At 37.3% G+C, this 27,992-nt stretch overlaps 1 protein-coding gene across 8 annotated transcripts in view; it reads right to left on the bottom strand.

Annotated features, from left to right (window-relative positions):
- Positions 1 to 27,992, bottom strand: part of SMOC2 (SPARC related modular calcium binding 2) — a 147,697-nt gene that overhangs the window by 6,459 nt on the left and 113,246 nt on the right. For 4 of the 8 annotated variants that reach the window (XM_040551196.1, XM_040551197.1, XM_040551191.1 and 1 more), the window contains exons 10-11: positions 1,827 to 1,929; positions 638 to 912 (exon numbers count right to left, since the gene is read on the bottom strand). In XM_040551196.1, the coding sequence (XP_040407130.1) occupies positions 638 to 912; positions 1,827 to 1,929 (378 nt within the window). The remainder of the gene's footprint in view (positions 1 to 637; positions 913 to 1,826; positions 1,930 to 27,992) is intronic. The other 4 variants (XM_040551198.1, XM_040551193.1, XM_040551195.1 and 1 more) reach the window with 1 other exon arrangement.

Below are 27,992 nucleotides of genomic sequence, written 5' to 3'. Positions count from 1 at the left end.
TTTCCTGGCTTCATCTTAGGGTCCAAAGCAAACAGAACAATTTGCCCACATTCATTTTCTACAGCTTCTTACAGTATGGAGTTACTGTATATGTTCTTCTATTGTTTACAAAATATTTTAGATTCTTCTTCTTTTTCAGGAATTGTGTGATTGAATTCTGCAAGGACCATTACACACTGTAAATAATGTTCCTCTTTCTATCAGTTTTGCAGCAAGGTAACTGGCTGTGTACCAGCAGTTGTCCCACCTGTTTGGTAGATGACCACATTCCTCACATCATCTCTAAACCACATTTGAGAAATAAGTCATTAGAAAGCTCAACAATGTTTTTGCCTCCCAGCAGGAATCCAGGAAAGCACGGGTGTGATACTTGCACTCATTCAGAACACATCACTATAATGACATTGAACAGGCATTTCAATAATGATATGATGTCAATGGTATTGTATCCTCTTAGGTTTCCTGCTCTAAATGTAGAAGCATATATCGAACAAACAAGCATCTAATGGGCTGAAAAGCTTTTGTTTCTCAGAGCAAAGTGATAATTTGCATACCCAGAAGCTGCTTTCCTGTCATCTACCCTAAGCAAAAGCTATGGGTTGAAAAATCTAGACAAAAAGATAGAAAAGGTTCTTACTATGGCGTTTCTTTGTTTCTGCTTTACCTTCTTCTTTTGTTACTCCCAGGCAACCCATTAATTCTTGAACTGACAAGGACTTATCATTGTTCACATCACAGTATTCCACAAACTTTTTCACACATTTTTTGGGTTTTGATTTCTTTCTTAGGAACCTTTTAAATGGCTTGATTTCTTTCTTTCCAATGTCACCACTGGAATTTTTATCTAGTTGTTTGAAATACCAGTGGACTACTCTCTCTTCCAGAGTGTGATTTGGATCAGGTTCTGAAACCCTGAAACAGAAAACAGGTGTTAAGTCTTTATTCTAATACAGAAACCCTGGGTTATTCCTTTGCTTCTGAATAGTTAAAGCATTGTTAGATGTTTTGCTACATGATCCTCTCTGCTTTTGGCTACTAGTTTCTTGCAGTGAATACTTCTCTTTTCAGTTTGGCCAACTGCATCCTAAATTTTACCCAAAGGGCTATAATCTCCTTTTAGTTAATTCTCTTAAGCTGTATTGAGGTCAGCACAGTTCTCAGAACATTGCACCTTCTCCTTTCATTTCCTTAAACATAGAAAACTGAAGAGAAAAATAAACGAAAGACAGACATGGCAGGAACATGAAAACACATAATATACATAACTGAAGTATGTCAACAGTCAACATCACCAAATACCTAGACTCAATTACAACCCATGATGGATGCTTTCAGATAAAACACCAAAATGTACTGAATTACAGGGTGAGCTATAATAATAAATGCCCCCTCCTTTCAGGTAGTAAGCACCTGACCTGCAGATGCCCAAAGTTTGCCAACACTTATGTATTTTTAATTATGCCTATGGATGTTGAAAGCAGTTATTTGTTTTAGAAGTAAGTAGGCAAAACATAAATCAGGAAGGCAGCACATATTCATCAAGTAAAGGCTGACAAGAAAAAGAAAGACCAAGGCACAGTTGCACCAGAAGCTACAGAAAAATTTAAGTTGTGCTGCTGATGAGAACTCAGCCATCAGGTGTATCTCTATTTAGTGGACATATTCCACAGTGGTAACTTTGAAGTAAACTATCCTAGATAGATAGGTTCTTGGAAATTTACCCTTTGTGAAGGCAGGAGAATAATTACTTCTCAAAGTTCTTAACAATTCATTCACCACTGCCAGAGTCCTTTTAAAGACAAAAAAAAAAAGGATCTGAAACCCACCGGCTAGAAGACAATGATGGATCAGAGACTGCATGCACCATATCTGTGGACAGTGCATCCAAAACACTCGTCAGGAACTCATTCTTCTTGGCCCCTGGACAACCTAGAAAAAACAACAGATTTTTTTTTATTGTCTCCTATTTTTATGACATTTAACTTCCAACAATATTTCAAAGTTAGAGATAGATGTGACTCATGTACACAGAACTCCCATAAATGGTGGACAAATTTAGAACCTAATTCAAAGAAAAATACCTAAATTCAGGCATATATCTGTATCATAGAGCAGGAATAGAAAAGCATCCCTTTGATGTCTAGTAAGGTGGTTTGTATACCTTGGAGTCCACTCTTTCAGATGGGGCATTATTCTTACTTCTTTAAGATGCTTTATCCATGTTTTCACATTTTGAAAAGAGCAGCTTTGAAATAATAGAAGTTTGTCCATCACACAGACCATTTGAAACATGGACTAGAAACCCACAGCACAACACCTCTTTCAGATTTCCACCTTTGCTTCTCTGAACTACCATTGGTTTTCTCAACATACATTCTCTTACTGTATCATTTTTCTGATATTTAAAATGGCAGTCAACTCATTTCTTCTTTTGCTTTTCTCTAGGGATTAATTACCACTATACAGTACTTAGCAAAATAGGATGCCGTTAGATGGTTCTTTGGATCATACTGTGGGAACCTATGGTGATGCTAGGTCATCCACATAATTACATTCCTTATGCTACAAAACTCTTGTCTGAAAGAAACTGACAGCGCATTTCATACACATAATACATTAGATAAATGTATACTGAAAGATCCACTCTTAGAGCAGTGCAGCTGGAGCAGATAAATCCATCTGACAAGAGAATGGTTGTTGACACATGGAAGTATGCTTATACAGCACACCTGCTTCCTCTCTTCTTCCCTATAGCCCTGAGCCAAACACAAGGCCTTCACCTAGCCCTGTAACAGCTGAGTTAAATTCTAATATGATCCATGAGCAGTGACACAGACATCACAAGCTTGAAGCTGGAGGCCACCATTCACAGGTGATTTTGTGCTGGAATCCCACTTACGTACAGTTCTTCTTGGAAGTGAAAAAGGAAAATGCTCTGAAGGGTTGTGGGAAAGGAAGATAAGTTAATCAGAAGGTATTTATTATTTTGTTAAACTTCTCAGTGGCCTCTGGAGCAGGTAGTAGAATTATCTGTGCCTGAAAAGCCTCATCTTGCCCAGCAAATTATTTTTTAATACATCCCATGTTGATCCAAGGAAATGAACCTGTGTTATATTAGCCCTGAGCTGTGTTACAGTAAGAATAACTCAGCTATTATGCATAGCAGCAGCAGCACCCGCTACATGTTATTGTGCAACACATTCATGAATTTATGAGTTCCCTGTCTCTTATGAGTTTGCCTTCTGCACCAGGGATATTTTATTGAGTAACTATGAAAGGCATATGGCTGGAATTCAGTGAAGCAAGTTCCACTGCACTAAAAGTACACATCTGAAACCAGATGTCACTCTCCTAGAAATGTTCCTTTTCCTTTAGTCTTTAACCAGGGTTTTGGTGTTTTTTGTTTTATTTTGTTTTCTTGTTTGTTGGTGTGTTTTTATTTCCGCTACAACTGGAGTGAAAAGGGAAAAAAACAACCAAGCAAAACAAACAAAACAAAAACACACACACACACACACAAAAATAGCTATGATTACAATCCTAAATTTGAGTTCAGTGAGACAAGCTCTTGAGCTACCTCTGTCAGCTACAGAAATGGTAAAGGTGGCAGGAGATTAATAGGGAGGGACAGAGGAGTGTATCAACAGGCTCCTGGCAGTATTCAGTACATAATTCAGAAGTATATTCTTTTAGAACAAAGAGTTTTCTAGTAAGTAAGGTCAAATTAAGTTGTGCACTGTTATTTAAATGAAACCCTGTAACTTTGAAAGTCACAAAAGCCCTTCCACCCAGAGATGAGCAGACAGAGCCCAAACTGCTCCAATCCAGAAGGCACATCCAGTCATGCTGCATGGCAATGTGCCTGAATAAAGCAACCAAGTCTCTAAGTAATCTGTTGAGTTCAGCACTACATCTTGCCAGCACAGATTCTTTGCCGGAGGACCAGAGCTGGTTCTCTTCAAAGCACAGGCAAAAATTGCTCTCTACAAGGCTGCCCATGTAGAACTGTCATGAGTGATACAAGCTTCATCCATTTCTTGCTGGGGTTGTTACTGTCATAAAACAGAAGCCTGAATCCTACTCCAAACATGCATTGTGAATTGATACAGGGCTCTCGGAAACAGCAGACAGTAATACCTCAGTGTATAACAATGCAGCACAATAAGGAGACAAGATAATTTGACTTTTTTTTTGTTTGTTTCTCTTTTCTTTTTGGGATATATGATAATGTTAATATCCAATTTGATTTAGGAGCACCATCTGACTTTTTCATGCCAGTTATTAGTGTATTCCTGAATCATCTGTAAGAAACAAAAAAGTTTGCTTTGGGTAGTTTTCACTGCTGTCCAGGGAGCTGCTGTGTGTACATATGCTACAGATGTAGGGATTGAAATCATGATTTAGCTTAATATTTATGAGCTACAGTTAGGTAGGAGAAAGAATTAACTTTTCAATTCACAAGAAATCAAAGGGGGAAAAAAATCCACAGTTTAAAGCTAATCTCTGACAATTTTCCCAATTAATAATCCCAAGATTAAGAAAGGTTTCTAAATGTGCTTTGCATAAAGTTGCAATAGCAGCTGACAGTAACAGAAATCTTCTCATAGAAAAGAAATCTTGCTGTTAAAACAAACATTATCTGTTGCCATGAAACGTTCTAAATTATAACTTTACTATTTAACATAAAATGACACCCCACAAAATCCTCACCAGTTAAATACAGAGAAAATATTCAGTTTCTCCCAATTATAATTTTTGCTGATGTGTGGGCAATCACACAGCAATTTACCTCACAGTGAAATCTCTGTTCTTTGCAGGTGTTATTAACTCAGAATAATTCTCTGGAGGCTTCATGCTGAGCTTTAATTTTCAACAAACTTGCAGATGAAATGGCAAGACTAGGGAGCTTTAGCTTGATTATAATGAATAATTCACTCTTAGTGGACTAAATAGAGAAAGGGAAAGCATAGTTTGTTATGAGAGCCTGATGTTTCTTACTATGGTTTAAGTGTTACAAATTTTTCTTGTCCTGTGTGGATTTGACAGCTTACATAAATAATAATTTGTTGTCAAAGTGTTGAAGTTGAAACCACATGGAGTTACCCTACAGGTTCAGAGATGTAGCACAAAATTGAGTGTTTGCTTTAAGGATAGTTTTACTCAGAGTAAACCTTAGACCAACAAATACATACCACAAATGGAGAGAATACACAAGCACCTCATTTCAACTACAGCATAAAGGCAATCAAAGAATCTTCATTATATTACTATATACCTCATATTTATATATACATGCCTCCATAAACATATCTTACATTAATATGAATAATATATTTTTGGAGTTAATCTGTGGATAGGTACCTGTAAACCTTCTGAAGTTGGAGGTTCCTGCTTGGTTGATAATAATCTATTACTGTGAATCTTGGAAGAATATCTTTTACTGAACATCTGAAGTTACAGCAAGAAACACGCGTTCATTTTTTTTTTAATGTTCATACAATAGATAAGATTATTCATTTTAAAAGGGAGTTTACATTAATCTTCCTGCAATGGAGGAAACTCTCTTGAGTCGGTCACTCATGTAACTAAAAGTATGGCAACTTCTGACTACCAAATCTAAAATTCCCCTTTCATTTCCTCTTTGTTTATATGAAAATCAGACTTAGCAGTGTGCTCAAACACTGAAATATCTCTGTAGATTATAAATAAGTTTTGATCTGCCTGAAATCAGAATGAACAGAACTATTGATATTTCCTTTGCAGCTTGGACTATACTGTAAGAGTGGTATAAGTAAAAACTGAATTTAACAAGATTTGTCAGTGCTAGTGGTTATGCTTGGAAAGCAGAAAATGAAGGACAAATACTTTTTCTTGGACTCTTACACTATACAAATGTATATGTAAAGTTCATGACTTTATTTCTGTTGACCTATATAAATCACAAAAAGTTTGTGTTCGTCTAGTTATGCACAGGGCCCTCCTCATTTTATGGAGGACTTCCTGAGCTATGCCTGAGCCCCATTCCAGAAGGAAAAAATAAAAAATAAAAGCTTCCAAAGATGAGTCTGGGAACTGAAATTTGTAACTCTGCTGGAGACTAAAATCATGACCTCAATAGAGTCAGTGGTTTTATGGCTCATTACAGTTTTTCCCATACTGCACCTCTGGGTAACCTCTCACAAACAGTAATTATCTCCCTCTTACTCTCTCTATCCTACAGGATTTGAGGACATCATCATTTCTCCTTGTTAACATCCCTCAGGTATTGGCTTTTTTTTTTTTTTTTTTTTCTCGAATACTCTTACACATTAAAAGAATTAAGTTAAACTCAGATCCAAATTCTCCCGTATCTGTGCTTATCCGAATTTTGTGGTTCTTTTCTTCCAAATGTATTCTTTTGGCCTAGCAATGAGATATAACCTCTCCCTATATATTCAGCTTCTCTTAACCTTTCTTCTAATTCCTTCTTAACTTGTCCTGTGCTTCAGAGCGCCAAGACAAGGCCATTCTTATAACCTTAAGACTGACCAGAGATCTTGCTGATGGCAAGTCTTGAGGAAGAATCCAGTATGTTTTTCCCTGTAGCACTGCGGTCAGGGTTTTTGTGTCCTGAACAGACCAGCACAAAAATAATAAAGTAGGACAGAACGGATGTTAGCTGGAGGGGAGCTACAGGTCCGTTGCTGTGTAGCCACAGAGCTCTAAGTCTTACAGGGAAGAAGTATTATTTCTGGAAGAGCGCAGGTATCAGATTTCAATTCTCCATGTTTATTTATTAACTTTGTTTTCGTTACTATTTTAAAATGATCTTTCTGTTTGAAGTTCAGGGGTGGGGAAACAGAAGAGTCAGCAAAGGATGCTCTTTCAGGCCCTACCCTCTGATCCCAGACATTCATATCATACCAAAGTGCAGTGAGTGGGATTTTCTGAATTTAAGTCTATTGAAATGAAGTGTCTCACCCGTAACCATTGTCTAAGCTCGGTATAAAGGAACACATTCAACACAGCCAACTTCCTTAGACTTTTTCTTAGAACAGGATAGGTTAGGATCTCCCTCAAAATGTATCTCTTCTTCCCTACTGAGGAAGCCTAGACCACTAACCTATGCTCTCAGACGATGTAAAGCTGCTTGTGATGAATTCTGTATGTCTGTTTTGTAAGTTCATTTAGGCTCAAACTACTCTTATTTTCCAGGTAAACGTTGTGGAAAGAAGCGATAATGTTCATAACAGAAACGTGTATGATCCTATAAACAGTTTTTGCAGGCAACTGAATAACAAAGTTGGGCTAGGCTGATAGGAAAAGCAGCTCGTTCCATTTATTTCAGTTCTTTAAGTATTATTATTAAACAAGGAAAAGAAAATTAGTCATAGCATAACACAGACAATGTGAAATGACTAACTTTTGACTACCACTTGTTAGTTTGATTATTCCTCTGTAAGAGTTTGAAAGGGATTTAAGAAGGAAATTTCTTGCTTCTAATTGTTCAGGGATTTCACTGTGAAAACAGGAAGAGATGAACTGTAATTCTTTCTAATGCCATGCAAAATACAAAGCAGAACTTGAGAAGGTCTGTGGATTTTATTTGCCTTTTAAACGTTATTTTGTGGACTCCTACCTTCCTAGTTTGACTAAGTCCAGGAAAAAGGTCTGAAAACTCAAACGATAAGGAGGTCTTGCTTCCTTTGCTGCTTATCTGGACACAAAGCAGCTGATGTTTTTATTAGGTAGTCACTGCCTATACACTATCTATGCCAGTTTTGGAGGCCAAAGACATTTCAGTACGTTGAGGAAAATTTGAAATTATGAACATTTATGTTCAGCCTGAGCCAATGTAAACTCCTAACCTTTAGATGCTTGTCACCTTGCCACCAGAACATGATCTGCAATATAGCCATGTGGATCCAGTTCCAGTGTAAGAAACACAATGTATTTGGCCGAAGTGTTTGCACCATGACACAAGTCAATGAACCCACTGATTAGGACACAGACGGAAGAGCTTCAGGATTAGAAGTGGGCACCCAAAAAGGTCAAGAAGAAAAAAAACAACTGGATCCAATTTTCAGGAAAGTTTGCCTTACAAATATGGTAATATTTCATGACTACCTGTCCCTGAGATATACAGATGGTATTTCTGACTGCAGTAACACTTTCTACTATAGCTTATTAAATTTAAATATTTTGAAATCCAGTTTTGTATAGTATGGTATGGCATCTGAATCTCCACATTATCACTCTGAGAGTCTTAACAATTAACAACCAATATTATTCAGGGAGTCAAAATGCAATCTTTTTTAACAGAAATTTGCTACTTCTAATTTCCTTGTATTTTCGTTGTGCTGCTATGTTACCTCTCAGGAGATGGGTATAAATAACCATATTTAATTACCTCTATTTAAATATCCATTAAAAAGGAAAAGCTATTACAAAAGAAGTATGTTGTTGCAATTATGGAAGTGACCTCACAAATAAGGTGCATGATTCCGGTCTCCTGCTGGAAAAATTGAACTATGGGGACTTGCTTAGTGGGGATGTTTTTTACATTACTTAATTAATCTAAGCAGCCTGCTCCTTGGAAATGTGCCTGAAAAACAGTCTTTTCTACAAAACTTTCTGGATATCTCTTACTGAGACTGTTATCATTGGAGGCATCAGCTAAAAATCCCCAAAGTATTCATTCTCAACTAATGCCACAAGAAAGCTCTCTATTCAGATGTTAAGAGCATTAAAGTAAAATTAAAGCTATGGTCATTAAAGCAAAAAGATGAAGGAAATTCAGAGCTGAGTTAGAAATTCAGTCAGCCCAGAAGCACAAATTTATGAGAGCTATTTTTGAAGAGTCCCTGCCCACGGAGTGGTACCAGGTGTTCAGAGAAAAGCAAAGCTTTCATGCTACTCTGCGGTCCTTATTCTGTCATAACATGGGATGGATGGAGATGTAAAAGACAGCACTTCTTAAAGACACCATTCAACACCTCAAAGGGTCATACATACATGACAGGTGCACTTCTGAAACACTGCTTTGTTGCCTTTTTTTTTTTCTAAATCCAGTTGTAGACATGACAAAGAGCAACCCTACCTGTGGCTCACAAATGGGAAGTCCTAAAGATGCAGTGATCTGGTGTGTCTCTACCCTGGAGATGAAAGCAGTGGCAGAACCACCAATTATAACCATTTAACACTGCTACAGGGGCACCAAACATATTGTTGTAAAAGGAGACGGGGAAGGAGGAAACAGAAGGGAGGCAGAAGATCTAGATAGATTGCAAGCAGTCAGGTGAACTATCAGAATCTAACCCATGCTAGATTTTGCTTATACAGATGCCTACAAGAACTGAACTTGAATTAGAAGTAAATTTTTCATCAATTTTATTTGATTATTTTTCTCCCTCACTTCCATAAATTGCAGATAAAAGAATTAGAAATTGGATTGCAAACACAGAGGGGAGCTGGGAATAAGGAGAGGCAGGGATGGCTATTTCTTGGATCATTAATTATATAATAAATTTTAACTTAGAATGAATTTTTACAGCAGTGATTAAAAGAGGTTTATAAAATGGAAATTCTGGAAGTAACTGAAGTGAAACAAGAGTCAGCAAGAACCACTAAAGTATTACTTGAACACTATGGAATGAACTAGTCCTTGGAAACCTGGCATCACAAAAATCTATCCATTTTCTTATGTAGTATTTAATTTGAGATTGGCAGTTGTTTCCTTCCTGGATACTCTCCATTAAACACGACAGACTTCCTCTGCAAATAACATTTCAAATCTCACTGCCTCATCCTTTGTTAAATAAAAAAGCTGTAAAATGACTAATACAAAAGCATAAATACATCCTCACAATTGCTCAGTATGAAACTTTTACAAGGTATGGTATTATGCAAGAATGAAACACCCTTAATTCCTGCTGAAAGAAGTGGGGATACTATGACAAATTGCAGGCTCAGGCCTTAACAATTAGACTGTTCATTTAATTTAAAAATGAAGATCCACTCCTAATTCACTGTTACCCAGCTCATTTCTCCAGGACTGACAGAGAGCTCTTTATCTCTAGCAGGACTGCAAACAAACTTTCTTTGCAAGTTGGCATCTGTCTGGAATGGATTCCCCAAGCCAAATATAATACCGTGTCCCTCGTTAAACCACAATAAACTAATAATCAAGTAATGATGAGCTTGACTTTATCCCACCAAGAGCAGGGCAATTCAGAGTTAAAACCGATGCCATGCTTAATTTGCCATTTACAGTAAGCATTGAAGAAATGAACACATAGTGCTTGGTAGCAAAGATCCTGCAATGACAGAAGCACAATGGAGTAAATTAAAGATGGAGATGAATGTAATTATGGTTCTAAAGTGACTGCCAGGAGGGATGCAATGCAGCTGACTTCATGTAAAATAGTTAACGGCCTTTGTTTTGATTACAAAGTGCCTTGGGTCATCTTACACCATGGAGATCCAATTGCATGATAGCACTCCATTATGGATTATGGGGACGGTTTCCTCACTGGACCACTACACTGTATGCTATTTTCATTGTGTACAGTGTGGTCTGTTTCCCTTGTGTGCTGCACATCTTAGATTTGCTTGGGAACCTAGCTGCAGCCTTGTCAAGACCTGGATTTCATTACATTTTGTGCAGAAGCCCACTCTACAACCTTTAGCACAATGATAATCAGGTTGCACAGAGTCAGTCATTTAGTATTAGCAAGTAATATCCGATAAGGATGAAAGGAGAGGGTATTGAAAACTGAAAACCCTCTCAGGCTTACTAATTGTGGGACAAAGATATAGAGAAGTACTCTCCAACAGACAGAATTGTTCTGAAAAAAAAAAAAAAAGACCCCACTTTATTCACAGGCTGACATGATAAGGACTGTTTGGAACTGATGTAACATTGAGCTTGGGTAGACAAGCATAGGAACATGTGTGTCTTATTTCTGGAGCAGACTATGAAATCTCATTTGTTGACAACACAACAACAGCAACATAAAAAAGGGGTTCTCTGGCATCTTGCTATCTGCTGCTGCATAAATGCAGACAGATGGAAACAAGACAAACGTGATTTCCAGACGTATTTTGCAACAGCAAGTGCCTGCTTATGGGTGAATGGAACTGAAATAATGACTCTGATTATAATTCATTCACTCCACACTTCCATCCTAACGCTCCTGTGAATACTTCTTCGATATAAATGTGTGTACTCCAATATTGATGTAGTAAGTAGTGGTCATTTTCCATCTCAAGTGAATGAGAGTAAAGCACTCATTCAAAATCAGAGGTCCACATGCCATCCTTGGAGATATACAGCACTGCAAATTCCAACTGATAAAGATGTGTCCGTGAACTTCATATGACTAGAGTAATTAAACCCTGTATAGATGACTATAAAAAGGTTCAAATGCTAAATTCTCATAAAAAATAAATTTAAAAAAAAAAAAAAGGAAGAAATACTACTGCTTGTTTAGAAATGGAATGCAGAAGATAAGGTAGGGAGAATAAAGATGTTTAAACCTTTAAAAATGCCTGGGATTAGATTAAGAAATTCGATATGTGTGTGTGGATTACGAGGACAAGATAACAGCTAAAACCCATCCATTTCTGTCAACTGATATGAGCACAGTCACAGAGGGATTTGTGCCAGAGATCAACTACATATGCCATTACAAAAAAAAAAAAAAAAAATTTAAGCCAGAACAATTTCTTTGCGTGAGAAGTTCAAAATTTAAGGGACTCAGAAAGATGTGAATATATAGAAGAATATATAGAAAGGGCAGTGAAAGGAGGAGACAAGCACGGAAATTAGAGAGAACCAGGTAGAAAACCAAGGGAGAGAAGAGAGGCACAGAAAATTGTGGGGAAAATAGCCGCTTGAAGTTTCAGGTGAACTCTCACAGACAGCCTGTGCTCTGACACAGACACCCCCACTGCACTGATGCTGATAGAGGACAAATCCTCCTCCACCATTCTCCTCCAAACAAAACAGTAGGTCACTGACACAGCTCTGGCTTTGCATGAGGATGCTTCTGGTGGTTTTGTTTTCCCTGCTCCTGCCAAAGCCATGTAGATAACATGTCTGAATCTCTTTGCATCTTTAGCTGCATTTGCAGAGACAAAGGGGTTTTATATCTTCTTATTGCTTCTGGCTCCCTCAGTATGTGACCACAAAGTCTCTCTCTCTCTCTCTCTTGGCCTGGCCAGAAAACAACAATTCCATCACGTGGAAAGTGTCAGGATTGGGTAATTTGGATTTTATTCTGGTGCAGAATTAACTTTTTTTTTTTTTAAAAGAGCAAAACACCCTGTTCCATCGGCCAAACAGCTTGCTGATGAGGGCACACAGCTGAGATGGGGGAGACTGAGGTTCATCTCACTGATCCAAACCAGACAGAGCAGGCGATTGAACCTGGCTTGCTATTATCCCAGCGGAACACCCTAATCTCTGACACTAGGGAGTCAGGTTCAGTTCCCTGCTCTGTCTGGTTTGGATCAGTGAGTTGAACCTAGGTCCTCTCCTCCTCAGCTGAGTGCTCTAATCATCAAGCTATTGTGTCCACAGAAGGGTTCCTTTTGTTGTGAGCAAACTTCTCAGAACAAAGACTGTCAGAAACTAATTCTACTGCTACATTAAGACATTTTCTCCAGAAAAATAACAATAGCTTCAGACTGGACAGCATGTTCTTTAAGTTATGGCTTCATCCTGTGTGGTGTAGAGAAATGCAACAAACATCTTCCAAAAAACCTGGCAAGTAGGATAAGAGAGTGCTCTCACTAAATCAGATGAAAGCATAAGCTTAAAGACAAGCATGTGTTTCAGTGCTTTGTTGGATCAAAGCCCCTACACTTTACACACTGATGAGTTGAATTCTCAGTAAGTTTTTTGCCTTGCATGTTTTGGACTCGTGATTTCTGCCTTACCAAACAGTAGAGGTGTGGGAACTGATAATTAAGCAGGACTTTTTCCTTCTGTAAGGCACTTTTTAAATGTTGTTTTTTTGTTGTTGTAGTCATTTCTGGTTTTGTTTGTTTGTTTGTTTGTCCGTCTTTCCCAGCACTGCTTATTCACAAAAGAAGCCTGTTTGATATAGGAATTCATTAAATCTGTTGGATTTTGTTTTCTATCTATAAATCCATTCTATTTAAAACTGAGTATTTATCTTGTCTATTATTCAAGATAAATGTTACACTTAGGAGACATAAAGAGGGAAGAAAACACAACTTCTAGTGGGATAAAGTCAAATTCAGTGGAAAAAATATGGGAGCTGGAGAGAACCAAACATTCAGACATCAAGGAAAAGAACAAAAAAAAGATCATTCATATAACCAAAATATAATATAGGGTACTTCACTGGTTAAATCTCAATCTGATAGGTATGCTTCCATTCAAAACACAGTGTAATCTTCATTTCAGCTGTCTTTCGTTTTTCTTGTCATGAAATTTGTTCCATTCAATTTACTAAATTTTTAAATGAAAGGGGAACTCGGGGTTCTTACAGAATACCTTCACAAACTTCACCAAATGTTATGCTTAATGACATGGCTTAGTAAAGCATCTAGGATTATCTTGAATATTAAGTGCATCTTAGGTTGTTCTAATGTCTGTGGTCTGCTGGAACAGGACTGACATGGTTTAAACACTTCATTGATGTATAAAGATAGAAACTTTTATCAAGACAAGAGAGGATAGGAGCTCCAAATTCAAGTTTTACAACAATTTTTGATGACCTTTTGTTTTTTTGTTTTCTGTTTTTATGCATAAAATAATGATTATGTTTAATCTCTCACGTATTTGAGGGATTCTATTAATGCTGGCAATGTGTTCTGAAATGGTTATCAGGAAAAAACTCATCAAGAATGGAACTGTATGGCTCTCAGAATAGATTTTAAGAATGAATTGCAGGTTTTTTTTTGTTTTTGTTTTTTATGACAAGCATTTATCTGTAGACTCTACTGAGAATATAATGAGTATAGAATGTCCTCACTTTATCTTTCCTGTGTTAAAGCATTCTGGTTTATCTGTAAACAGAGATAAAACACAAACCAGGCAACTGGGGGTAGCGGGGTTGGGGAATGAATATTTTGCTATTGAAGAAAGGAGTTCAAATTTTGGTTAAATTACAGACAAACCCAATTAAATCCTACTTGTCCCCAGATTACATTTGCTACTAAGGGAAAGTGCTGAAGTTACACAACTGAGTGGGAAAACTAATCTGTGAGGGGAAACTTGACTTGAGGCTACATACAGGGATATTAATCCTTAATTTAATAAAAAATACATTAGCAGACAAATAAATAAATGCATTCATCAGTATTATGACTGAAAATAGGTTCACTCATGAGTGTCATCTAACTATAAGAAATAAAAGGTACCCTTCTCTTTCTGTGCACTTGAACAATTTTGAAAGTTCATTGTAGGAGGGAAAACCTCATCACCAAGACACTCACTGTGTCCCATAGTGAGCTCACTTGCTATATATCAGTCATATTTTTCTGAATTAAGAAAATAGCATCATATTACAGTTAGAATCAAATCTAGCATATATATTTTCTTTTTTTCACCCTTGCTCCAGAACAAGTTTGATTTGGAATGAGGAGCCCAGGTTTAATAGACTTATTCATTTAATCATTTAATAGTTTTATGATAAGAAATGCATGCCTCTCTTCTCAGAAAGAAAAAAAAAAAAAGTTTTGACCTGCTTCCAAGGGTGACTTTCCTTGGGCTAATTGCAAAGAATCAGAGCAGTGTGTATCTGCTCACATTACCCCTTCCCCCTCCAACCTTCCACATGAGGCGACTATCAAGCAAAGCCTGCCCACAAGATACCCCACAGCTAGAGATGAACGAGAGCTAGCAACAATAAAGCATTCACCCAAATGCTTAGCTAGGTCTGCAAGCTTAAAGCACAAGCAGCTGAGGAATTTGACAAAACAAGGTTTCACTGTAGAATAAACCGTACAGTTTTTACTCTCCCAGAAGATTCCTGCTTTTCCAAATAACCGTAGTTTCACTGAGCCACTTGCCTGTGTCAAGGAAATTAATGAACTTCAAAAGTAAAAACAACTCAAGATGAACAGTGACCCTGTTTTTCTAAACATCGGAGATGCCAGCACCACGGCAGGATTTCTTTTTTACCAAGTCATATAGGGAGCTGTAGATTAAAGCCTGATTTCTGGACCTTACATGTCCAGCCACTGCACTGTACATTAATCTCTTTCCTTGATTCACTTGCCAAGACTGTATGATATATGCCTTGAACCACAAGCTTGGCTCCAAGAGAACTGTGCACCCTTTTAATACAGGGGTCAAAATATGTATCTCAAGAAATTGATTTTTTATAGGAACTTCAAATGAGTAGGTTTTTTTGTAATCCCTACTGAAAAACACATCTAGTGAACAAAATCCTACTGAGAAATCCTGCACAGCTCATAGAAGTAATGAACTGGGCTTGTAAACATATGAGACACAGATGTTGTGGCTCAGTTTGCCTTGAATTTTTAATCATGAAGCACGAACATGGGAGAAAGAAGAACAGTAGACAAAGGATGAAGTCAGCATTGTGTCAAAGTGGACAGTCAAAACAGAGAATGATTTCAAAGAGTTCATAGTAGGCTGGCATTTTAGTTTTTGGAAAAAAAAAAAAGCTCATAATTCCATGAAAAAAATATTAAAAAAAATAATTCAAGAAACAAAAGTAATTTCTTTTTATCAGAGACACTAGCTTCCTTTGATTCGGTAGGAACTGAACTAAGTTCAGTCAAAGAACGATTCGCTTCAAAATCTGACATTAGGATTGTATATCTAATATCAATTATTTTTATCCATGACTTTGTTTCAAATTGATACAGCAATATCAGTGACATCCAGAACATGAACTCTCTGTAGGTGCTGTTTATGTAGTTTAGCTAACTTCAGCCTCTGCAGCCCAGCTGGTCTTCTAATTACACTAAAGTATGCTTTGCACAAGCAGATCTGAAAACTTGGATTCCACTAAATGATTAAGGAGGAAAAGAGATATTTACCAAAAGTTCTTAATTAACTAAGTGTCTTGGCTTGCTAGGAAAAAAAAAAAATATATATATATATATATATATAGTATACAGAAAGTAGTCCTTTGAAATATATACAACATAAGATACATCAACCATATTTTTTTCAGAAGCAACCTTCCTGCCTTTTTATGAGAAAAGATGTCAAGACAGTTACAGTTGTAAGGGCTAGAAAGTTAAATTTTCTCCCATCCTAAAGTAGACTCCAGCTTGGTAATAGGTCTGCATGAGAAATCTGGAAGATAAGTATGGAAAGCTAATAAAAAAACAATTAAAAAAAAAAAACCAACTGAAAAGTGTGGCCCAATCAGCCATTTCAACAGCTGTATATGGTAAACTACCACTTAACACCTCCAAAATGATTGGAAATCATAGATAAATGGGAAGTGTGGATAGACCCAAGGTATCACACCATATATGTAGTGAACCTGACATCACCTGAAGCTGTCAAGGTCACTGACACAACAGACGAAATCCACCCCCACCACAAGGAATGGGTCACACTACCACCTTTAGGCAAACAATGAAGGCAAATACATGTGCCTGTGGGAAATGTAGGCAGGCCCATACAATTAACTTCTGGTAAAAGAACAGTTTAAAACCCCTGCTATGTCTTACAGCAGGAAAAGATTAAAAAAAAAAAATTTCATTCAGCACATCTTTCCCCCAACCCAGACTCATGCCTGAGCAAGCTGGCCTCTGCCACATGGAAGGAGCTAGCCAACACATCTCAGCACAGGGGTGCAGATGGCTGGTGTCACTCTGGCCTCATCCCCGGTAGCCCCTCCAGAGTCTGGCATCTGAGCCACCCCACTCTGAAGCGGGGAGCAGAAGTGGAGGAATGACCTCCATTCAGACTTCTGGAGAGCAGAAGACAATGACACCCACAATCCAAGTCCCAGCACCACTCTCCAGCAAAAGTCAGGGTTCATGAGAGATCCATGGATTGTAACACTTGCACTTCTGGAAACCTTCTGACAACCCTTGCTACTGAACCTCATTTATTTCTTCCCTTCTGTGAAATAAAAAGTAATAAAAATACTAATGAAAATATCAGAGTTCTCCACTTCATATCGAGCTCTTTGTAGGGATTGGTAGATATTCTGTTCAGTTTGTTTATCACTGTCATTTATTCCACTTCAAACCCTGACTAGCCAAACAGGTCACAGTGAGAATTTTACAGTTTTCAATTCAAAGCAAGGAATTAGAAGCAGATTTTGATCTATAGTATTATATATTATATATTAAATAAAATAAAAAAGCTTCTTTATAGCAACTGCCAAGCATACCAATAAACTACTGTTTACTAAGTCAATTACAAGCTATTTTCAAGCAGATATCTTTACAATCACCTGGATGATATCAGCTAATGTTAGAGGAACTATTAGCACTATATTCATCTACTTGTTTTTCTAATTCTTAATAAAATGACAATTAACAAAATAAAAAATCCTGGTAGCAAACCCACTAATTTCTTAAATTTGAATAGTACAGTTAACTTGAATGATGCTAAATACAATTTTAATTTGTTTCTCTAAAATACCTCACAACAACTAATGACAAGCAGCAAAAATAGCATGCAGCTTACAGAATTCAATTAGATTTAAATCAGTTCAATTCAATACATGAGAAAACTCTTCACTGAGCTGACTTCAATCTATGCACAAGTAGAACTTGTTTAGGACCTTTTCATAGGAAGGTGAGTTGAGAGGTGTAAGAGAATGTGTGTGTGTACATGTACATGTTAGTATAAATACAGATTTAAATACAGGGCCATGTAATCTATGGTATAAAAGCTTTTAATCTGTGTAAATCAGAATCACATTATTGTGGAGTGGTGAAATTACAAGCACATATCACCCCAAAGAAATGCCAGTAGAAACTTTATAACCCAGTGCACATTCACAAATGCTGTGCAAGCCACATGGTGTTTTTTTGTTTGTTTGTGGTGTTTTTTTTTTGTTTGTTTGTTTTCAGAGACACATAGGAATAACAGCAAAAGGCAAGTGAGATCACAGAACTGAATCCCAAATGCAATTTATCACTTAAATACAAAATGCAGTATATTCTTTTCACCACCACTTATATAATACATATAATACAGCTATATATACAAGTGAATGTGCCACTCAATAACTATACCTAAATGGTGCTTTTTTTCTTCAGAGTTAGCTAGTTTTTTTTTTTTCAAATTTCAGGCTTTATTTTCTTTCAACAAATCTGCCTAGCTCTAGTAAACATTTTCTATTGTTACTGTGGATGGGCATAAAACCTACAAACTCTTTGCTTATTGATGTTTTTAACCATTCTAAAGTTCACAGTGTAGAAGGTTCTATAGTGCTGAATAAATCATTTAAAAGTTTATGAATATTCACTCTGATTTGTAAATGATTTGGATTCAATAACCTTTGTGTTGCATTTGTTTCGCTGTGTACCAAAGCTGATTTCAAGTTGGATCACTAATCAGCAAATCTGAATTATGTACTCACATTCAGATTCGTATGGGTGGATTCTGTGAATCTTCACTTAGGGAATAACAATGGTACCCAGGGACTGAAAAATCGTAACTTTCTACAGGTTCTGAGTGCCTGCATCTCATTTTGCAATCAGAGACTACATAGCATGTAGAATATCAAGGGTTATGGAACCAACCTAAACATTCATCCTACAAACTCTTATGGCTAGGCTTAACTTTACAACCACATGTAGAGGTTCCTTTGATTTTAATGGGACTAATCACAACAAGAATGTGAGTAAGTGTTTGCAGGATCAGGGTTAGGCAGACCATGAATTGTATTTTAGCAATATTTACAGTGAATTGCTTGTGGATGACATACAGAGCAAGAGTTTTACCAGAAGACATTTCTAGATAGCAAGCAAATTCATGAACTTCACAAGCATAAAGGGCAAAATTCGTGAATAATTTATTTCCCAAAATTATTCACGGATTTCTGCCGTATGCCAACATCAGGAATCTATGAACAGTAGCACTCCTGCTGAGCTATAGAGAAGCAAATTTCTGAATCTTGTGAAGCATTCTGAACCCTTTGAAAGAATTCCCAGATGTTTGTATGGAGTAATTTTGTTTCCTCCTCAAGGGCTCTCAGTTGTGGGAGCCTACAAGTTGTACAGAACACAAGCAATAACATTATATGTTATGAAACCACTGAGACAGTCTTGTATACATTGTAATCTTTATGAACTTCTACATCTCCTCACTGATTCCAAAGAAATGCATTCTCTGCTGTCTAAATACCTGATGCAAGAAGGGCTCTGGTGAAAAGCCAGCTGCCTTAAGCCGAGTCAATGTGAAATAGAGGTGACGCATGTTGGCAGACTGAAGCACTTTGAGGAATTGGCAGGAACTTTCACTGCCTGTTCCATTGATGGCATCTGTCCACCCATTGTCCAAGTGGCTTTGCAATCAGCTGGACTGTAAAATTTCCAGGGATCATTTTGTTGTTCTTTGTTTGTATAGTGCCCAGAACACTCGGATCCCTGCACAAGGCATCCCTATAAAATACTGTGATACAAATAATTAACTATACTAAGCACATAGACTTCCCAAGCATTTTTCTTTTCCCAGGTTCTCCATATCAGTAGTGGCAGGTATGCCTTCTTTTATTTGAGGCTGTGACAGGGCTTGCAGCACTTCCTTACCAAGATACATGTTCTCACATGACTCGGAGGACATAACCTTTGAACTTCAGTTGCAAACTCTGCTTAAGCTTGATATTTTGCTTTCTAAAGTAAAGGCAACCTCGGTGACAACATTCAACACTTATTTTGTCCCTTACACTGCTGACCAGTTCCACTGTCAGGAAAGCTCAAGACATGAGTTAGCATTCATGAATTCATTTCTAGTCTATGCCACAGGAATGAAGTGTGCTTTTTCTCAGTGTCCCATTCTGATACTTCGGGTAGTTTCAAGGATATATTTCGAGGGGAAAGACTATCAGCAACAAACTCTTTCTGGACAGGTGGGTTAATGTCAAAGCAATCTTCTTCCATTAGGACCTAGGTAGGTCCATGGATAATCTCCATCAGAGTGCATGCAACATGCAGATTTGTCCTAAATAAATGTTGTAATCACTAGATATTTGATGTACTGTTTTATTCTATGTAGTATGTTGGACTTCCTCTCACAAACTGTCACTGGTCTTCCCAGGCAAGCCATGCTGGTGTCTAGAAAACATGAACATTGAATATACTCTTTGTCGGAGACAGCCTTTTCCTCAAAAGCAAGTGAACAAAAAAGATTTATGCAGCAGGCTAAAATCTAAACATTTTCTTCAGAAAAAATATACATACTGATATGAGATCAGAGTATCAAAAGTTTTATCTTCATCTTGTTCATTTTCCTTGTCAAGTGAGCTAAACTCATTGCTAGACACTTTCAGTCATTACTCAGAAGCCAAAACTGATGTCATTTCTGTATTATACATCTGCATTATAAATTCCACAAAACATTAGGAATTGGGAAGTCTTGTACTGGCTTAATATTTCACAAGCCCTAACCTCATAACTCTGCCTGGATTTCAGAAAGTCATGGTTTGATACAAAACACAAAATTACTAGGGTGGTTCATTATCAGTACAGGGTATTTGCAAAGTTTCTGGGAACTGAAAATCCCACCAAACTCACTGGGAACTAAGTACTTATTTTGTTTCAAAACTGGAACACTTCTCCAAGTGACTACATGCAAGGAATAAATGCCCAACCTTTGCTATCCCTTCTTGAAAATATAGCTGTAGATATACATCCATTCAGAAATGAAAATATTTATTTCTCCCTATCTGCAGATTAAGCATGAGAGCTGTTTCTGCCAGATAATCAAGGAGGACTTGTATCCAAAAATGAAAATAAGACAGTGCAAGACTTCCATTTTACAGGGAACAGCCTTACAAATCAGTGGCATGTTTTCATTCAGTATATACTCTATCAGATGGAAAAGGAGAAGGCCCATACCATGCCTCTCAAAGGAAATAATGTCTTATTATGTGACTCCTACTCACTGTCATGATAAGGTTCAGGTGTCATTTTCCATTATGATTACAGCTCTGGCAGACTAAAAGATTTTCACCTTTTCCATTCGGTCATATGAGTTTTTTCCTGCCATCTGTCAGATTGCAAGATGATAACTGCAGGCATTCTGGTAGAAAACATTGAACTTATACTACATCAATCTTCGCCTCTTCCTGTGTTGTTTTTTCTACTCCTCACCCAAGAACTGCAATCCAGTTGCCCCTAGTTATTATGAGATACCTCTTCCATGTCTTCACTGTACCAGAAATTATATCAAGATTTTGTTAATGCATTTCTTGAAGCTTAGTAGCTTTAGGAAGACAGTGTCAAAGTTTGTTTAATGAGGGCAAATATTTTAATCCCTTTCAGGTTCCAATGTGATCAAAGGTTCACTCTGGTTGTGCTAGGATTTTATACAGGGCACAGACAATACCTCAGTATCTATAGTCATGTATTTACAAGCAGCTGCTTTAAAAGGGTCTGAGGTATTTTCATTGTAAATTACGGACTTCTTTTAAAAGGCAAGAACTATCTTGACTTGACTCAGATATATTTTCTGCGAGTCCTTGCTAAAAGAAACAAAGCTGTTTAACGTACACTGTTTACACTTTCAGATATTAGACTTGAATGGCTGCATCAAAATATTTTGTAAAAATGTATTTCCTTCTTTGTCTCTTTGGTTTTAGAAAAAGGAAAAAATAAATAAATAAATAAATAAATAAAAATAATTAATGTAATGTTCAGTAGAAAAAAAAGGGCTCACAGCCCTTGATTCCAGACCATCTCTGTTACCCCAGGGAGGGCTAAACACTGTGTGCTTTTAAGCACCTGATCACCGGTCAACAGAAATCTCTTGGAGTACAGAGCATTTATCCATGCACAGCAGCTTGGGGGTTTGTCAGCAGGAAGCAGGTCTGAGCAGTCTATATGAAGTGCAAGTTTAAGGAGAATGAAATTCAAGACCATCAGACTAAATTTGTTTCAGGAGGCCGTCATTGCTCCCTCCCTTACCACCCCACTATATCCACAGTGTAGGTAAAATTCCAAATACTTCTGTTAACTGAGATAAAGGAATACCTGAAAAAAAAAAAAAAAAAAAAAAAAAAGTCGTTTTTCAAACAGGTGCTCTTATAACCTACTAGTACTTTTTAAACTTATTTCTGTGCTAAAAGTACTTGAGGGTGGAACAGCACAAGAAAGAAATGTTGCAGCATGATTTAATCCTAGCTAAATACTATCAACCACAGTACAGACAAAGCCAAATTGTATCTGACTGGAGAATAACACAACTGTTCGTTTTCCTGAACTGCTCAGGTAAGGTGGGAATTACATTGTTTAATTTAAACTATCAAAGTATATTCAACTACTGATGTTGCTTATACATGTTCCCTCTACAGTCAATGGAGACTGGCATTTCCAGAAAGACATACAATCATAAAAAGATGCCAATGGGACATCGAGACATAATTCTATTATAAGATAATATTATATATATATGAATTCATTGAATATTTTTATTTCAAAATCCCTAATCTTCTTCTAGATATTATAAAAATGACCATTTGCTTGATGGGAAAGATTGAATGCTGTGTGGGTTTCTTTCCCCTCTTTGGTGTGATGACTACAAAGATAAGATAGATTTCCCTACTCTGTCTGCTGAGCGTGGTTTGACTAGTAATATATTCTGAGTTTCGTCCAGGAGGGCTGTATATTACATCTGCTTATTACAGGCTAATCTACTATGGCATTACCAAGTCTGTCCAAACTTTCACTGTCTTGCAAGATAGCATTTCCTTTTAGGTATAAAATTCACTGTTCTGATTTTTGCTAATGGGTGGGCTCCTTCCTATAAACAGTTCAGAGATATCCATGCAAAATACATTATGTGAAGGTAGAGAACTGCTAAATGTAAGCAGAGATTTATAGAGTGGTTAGAAATTTCTTAGTAAAAGACAAATAAAATATTAACCCTCTCTAAATTAGCTCTGAGTTAATACCATGATTTTTTTTCCAGATGTTGCAACTGTACAGCTGTTGGGTGACAGCCCCCAAGGAAGCCAGTCAAACACAGGACAATATTCTCCCTCTCTGAAGGGACCCCTGGAGGTGTCCTGCTCCAGGGACTTTCTCGTCTCCCACTGAAAGCAGGACCCAGTGGCACAGAGCAGCACAGCAGGCAAGGCTGCTGTACTTAACAAGGGATTTGGCTGGAAAAGGAGGATAGCAACAAGTGAGGCGAGAGACAGAATTTATATTCTTTGGCATAGCCTCCAGCATTTATTTTTTTTTAATGCTGAGAAGCGAATTAAGTCAGTGTTTATTAGTCCTAATATAGCCCTTTAAAATAAACATTAAATTATAAGTTAATATTAAATACAGCAATGAATCAAATGTTATTGCTGAGCCAGTAGCATCACCTTTAATTAGCCAGGTTTTCTCTTTTGCTAGCTGTGACACAGCTGTGTCTTTCACTGGTGCTTTACTGGTAGCTCAAATGTTTCCACTGTAATTTTTTTGGACAAACTCACACATAACTGGAAGCTAAAGATGCTCTTTAGTTATGTATTTGAGCTTTTTTAAAAAAAAAATTCCATATACTAATATTAGTTTATTAATATTTTTTAGGCTGGGGGGAAGACATTCTTTTGTTAAGAAATAAATACAAATTGAGGCAAGAATAAAGAAATGTGAATAACTGTTACCAGACCATTAGTAATTAAATACAGGATGGGGAGATGGACAGAAGGGAGTGTACAGGAAATAAATGTGATCTGCAGAGCCTAGAAAAATAACTCACAGGCCTTCTTTCCTCTGGAACAAAGCTGCCTACTGGGAGACTACAATATAATCATGTAGTCAGACAATAGGGTAATAATATTGAAGTTACTAAATCCAAAAGCCCAAGAAGACTGTTGTAGGTTAAAGAGACAGAATCCTCTGTGCTCTGCTGCTCTGAAGCTATTGCAGTGGTGTCTGGAAATACAGGACTAATTACTGCAGAACTCCCTCTTCACAAGGAGGTCTGACCAGTAGATGCACATAGTCATTAAAAAGTCCTGCCTTAGCCCAATGTCCTCCCCAAGCCACCACTAGTCATTGCTAAATAATTCTTTGTGTTACCGCGTGGGCACCCTTACTCAGTCAGCACATGCAATACCAGTCTGTGCTTTGTACACCCCATCCCATCCATCAGGTGCCCTGGTGTTGTATGAACCTTACTGCTCTACGGTCACTCAGATCTCCTCTTTGACAACCACATCTTTGCCTGGTGAGCATCCCCCACAGATGTTGTTCCAGCACAGGATAACTATAATGGACCTTGATATGTGGAAAGGGTCGTTCACCGAGCTGTCACTGACCTATATGAAGCCTATGGTACTGGAAAGATATCCAGCCACTCCAGATAGCATAGGCTATCTTGAGTTGCAGGAGGAAGTTGGGCTTCCTCCTACAGCCCCATACCTTAGAGGACATGGCTACTGCTTTGGAAGGGGAAGTAGCCATTTCCCAGCATTATGGGAGCAAGGCTGGCCCTACAGCACCCCTCAGCATCTCCAAGTTAAGCGTCACCTCTCCCACCCTCACTGCAGGAGCAGCCAGACTGCAGGCAGACCTTCATCCTTGCCATGTGGTTACTCTGTTCTGCCATCACCGCTGTGGAGGTTTGCACCAGCTTTTCGTTAACAATTCATGATCACAGTTACAGCATTTAACTAAGCAGGTCTTAGTATAGAGCCTTTTTGGCAAGTATTTCTTGGTAAATGAGGCTGTAAAAGGCTCAGCATGATAGCTACAGACTCATCCAAATCAGCCAGCAACTTCAAATTATTTTTTTAACTCATGGACTTCAGACTAGGCAACCCAGAGCTTTAATACCCGGTAACAGAAAGGGATATTTTAAATATTACCTCATCCAGCCAAAAAGCTGGTTACATCACAAAAATATTATCTATTTAAATCACAGCTCAGTGGAGAAAGTTACATACCAATTGACCTAACAATTTGAAGCTCATGGGAAGGAAGGCGTATGTATATAATCCATATTATGATCAGAAAAACTCAATTATTTAATTGATACATTTAAAGACAAGCAAATTTTTAATCATTCAAACATCTAAGAATGTGTGGTAAGATAAGACTATTTTCTACTCGGTACCAGAACTAGACTCCACAGAGGAAGCAGAGAACAATGTGAAACTACAGTAAGCAAGATTAGGTAGACCACTGGTGGGTCCTTGACATTTTGGGCAGGAATCAGTCTGGTACCTTTCAAAATCTGAGGTGCTCAGCTCAGAGGCAGAGTAACTATAACAGTGTAGTGAAACATATCTCAAAAGGAAAAGCAATTTAAGCCTCTATCACTTTCTTTTTTTAAACGATGCCTTTGAAGTAAGTCACTTTATATGATAGCTGTTTGGCTGTGGGTCTTGCATCATCGTGGTTTGAGCATTTCCAATTAATTCTCTTTAACTTTGGAAAAAGAAGATGCAGAGCCAACAACCAAAAAGCAAACTGTAATTATCCACACACAATTCACCCATAATTTAAATCATGAGTTTTGCTCCACAAAGTATAAACTGTTCAGTGTCAGTGCTGAATATCCCATTGGAACAGTAAATAAAGCCATTACAATAGGGAAAAATTGAGCAGTTAGAAAAACTGCCTTTCTCTTAACAAACACATGAATGTGAAATAAATGATATGAGTTAAATAGCTCTTATGCATGATTTTGGGGAGCAAATGTTTAAATGCCAAAATTAAACTAAGTTTATGAAGATCCATAGGACAAAACAATAGCTGTGAACTGAGTCACTAGTAGGCTGTAAAACCAGAAAACACTGCGAATTCAACAAAACTGTATTTACCAAACAGTTTTAAGGGATTTTTCTTGTTCATAAGTAAATTGATTGACTGTACAAGAGACATGCATCAAGACATTTTAATTAAGTAAAATCTTAAGATTCATAGCATGCCTTTAACCACAGATCAACAGAGTACAAACACAGTGATCAGCAGACCTTGGGCCCTGGATGTAAAGCAGTTTTTTGGTTTGGGGTTGCAAGGAGGAAGGGAAGTGATCCATACTTTGTCCAATTTGAGAATTCAAAATCTGGCTCACAAAGGCTAAGCAAAGATGACAATTTTGTTAATTTGGACCCTTGTGCCACTGAATAAACCTCAACTATTAAGAACAGAAACCTTTCAGACACTTCTTAGTGCTATCAAAACCCTCAAATACTCATCTTTTTACAGAAATGCTGTAGGATCAAAAAATTTAATGTGAAACATCTGCAGTGAGGCTTTTTGGAGAGCTGCAAAATTACCAGGAAGGGAAAAATAAGAGTGAAATGCTCATCTTATTTCACCAGTAGAAATCTACAGAAACTTCAATGCAACTTCAATGCATTTCACTGGATTCTAGCTGGGTTAATTGAGAACAGCATCTCAGGAAAAGAAAATATGTAAAAGTGAAGAATTTAACTTTTTTTTTTTTTAATAAAAAATGACACTTTCAAGACTTTTAGTATATGGACTTACTGAGTCTGCACATTCACCCAAGTCAGTAGATTGTAGTAGATTGTATTACAGTTGCAGTGTATATAGCACTGTCATTTCCAATCCATAGTTTGCCCTCCCAAATTATCCTTTCGTATAGAAAGTATCACAACTATAGGAACTTTAGAAAACATACTGCACTAAAGAAAACAAGAAATTTTAACAAACCAAAACGAAAGATAAACAAAATTAATGGTCTGACATAAAGCCACAAAACCATAGAAACCCTGTTAAGACTGAAAATCCAACTTGACATTGTGTCTCTCTCTCAAGCTAGTGTGTCTTCTAGTCATTTGGATTTCTTTATTTTTGGTTCACAAAAAGATAATGGTATTTCAAATTAAAGAATGTTGTGCTGGCAAAATCACACTTCCCATAATACTTTTCAAAATTTTTCACTTACATTTCAAATGTCAGGTCTTGGTAACAACAATAATTCCCAGGTTAACTAACAATACAGTATAACTATACTAAGGGTTATCCAAACTATAACTATATATCCTTATATAACTATATAATGATTATCCAAAGTTTCTCTGGCCCTCACACACAGTGGAGTTTAAAATAGATCTTTCTTGCATTTGATGCATACTTTTCCAATAAGAAAAATATTTGCCCTTGAGGCAAATTAGCTGAGTGGTCTATCACTCTCCCATTACACTATCATAACTTATTCCCTTACACAGACATGTCCCTTTCTTCCAGGTTGCTTAAAACAGAGGCAAGACTAGCTCTATAAACACATAAATTACCCACTGTCTAAGGCAGTGGTCTCCAGAATGCTGTGTGCACTCCCCAGGGGCTTTGCAAAACAATCCATTGGGGTGTAGAAAAAAAAAAAAAAAAAAAAAAAAAAAGTGCCATTAATAATTTTTTTTTTTAATTGAAATTTTGTTTATTTCATCTTTATCCCATCCTTCTCTAATCTCTATTTTTGTGTATGTTTTAATAATGTATTTAAATTTGGAGACCACTGATCTAAGGTCCCTCTAGGAGGGCTAGCAGGTATGAGAACTTCACTTCTTACAACCTAAGTGACCTCACAAGTCTCTCTGTGGTCAGGAACTGCCTTCTGCAAAGACTGGTCATGGTCAGGAGCCATCATCTTTGTAGCCTACACCACCCTGAGACAGAGCAGAGTCATACCTTACTCATAAGTATGGGCTTCAAAACTCCTGGGTACAGAAACATCCATATGCCTACATGCTGTCCATGGCACTCAGTAAAGAAAACACTGAAATATGTTACCTAGAATACACTTTAAGTGATACGAGTTTAAATGCCTGACTTCAATTCCCTCTGCCTAATTTTGTTGTGTACCTTGCTAATCTGAGGCAGACCTTAGTTTGGACTACCCAATC

Source organism: Cygnus olor, chromosome 3, assembly GCF_009769625.2.
Source record: "Cygnus olor isolate bCygOlo1 chromosome 3, bCygOlo1.pri.v2, whole genome shotgun sequence".
In the NCBI taxonomy this organism is placed as follows: Eukaryota; Metazoa; Chordata; class Aves; order Anseriformes; family Anatidae; genus Cygnus; species Cygnus olor.
This window is presented reverse-complemented; position numbering and strand designations above follow the sequence as displayed.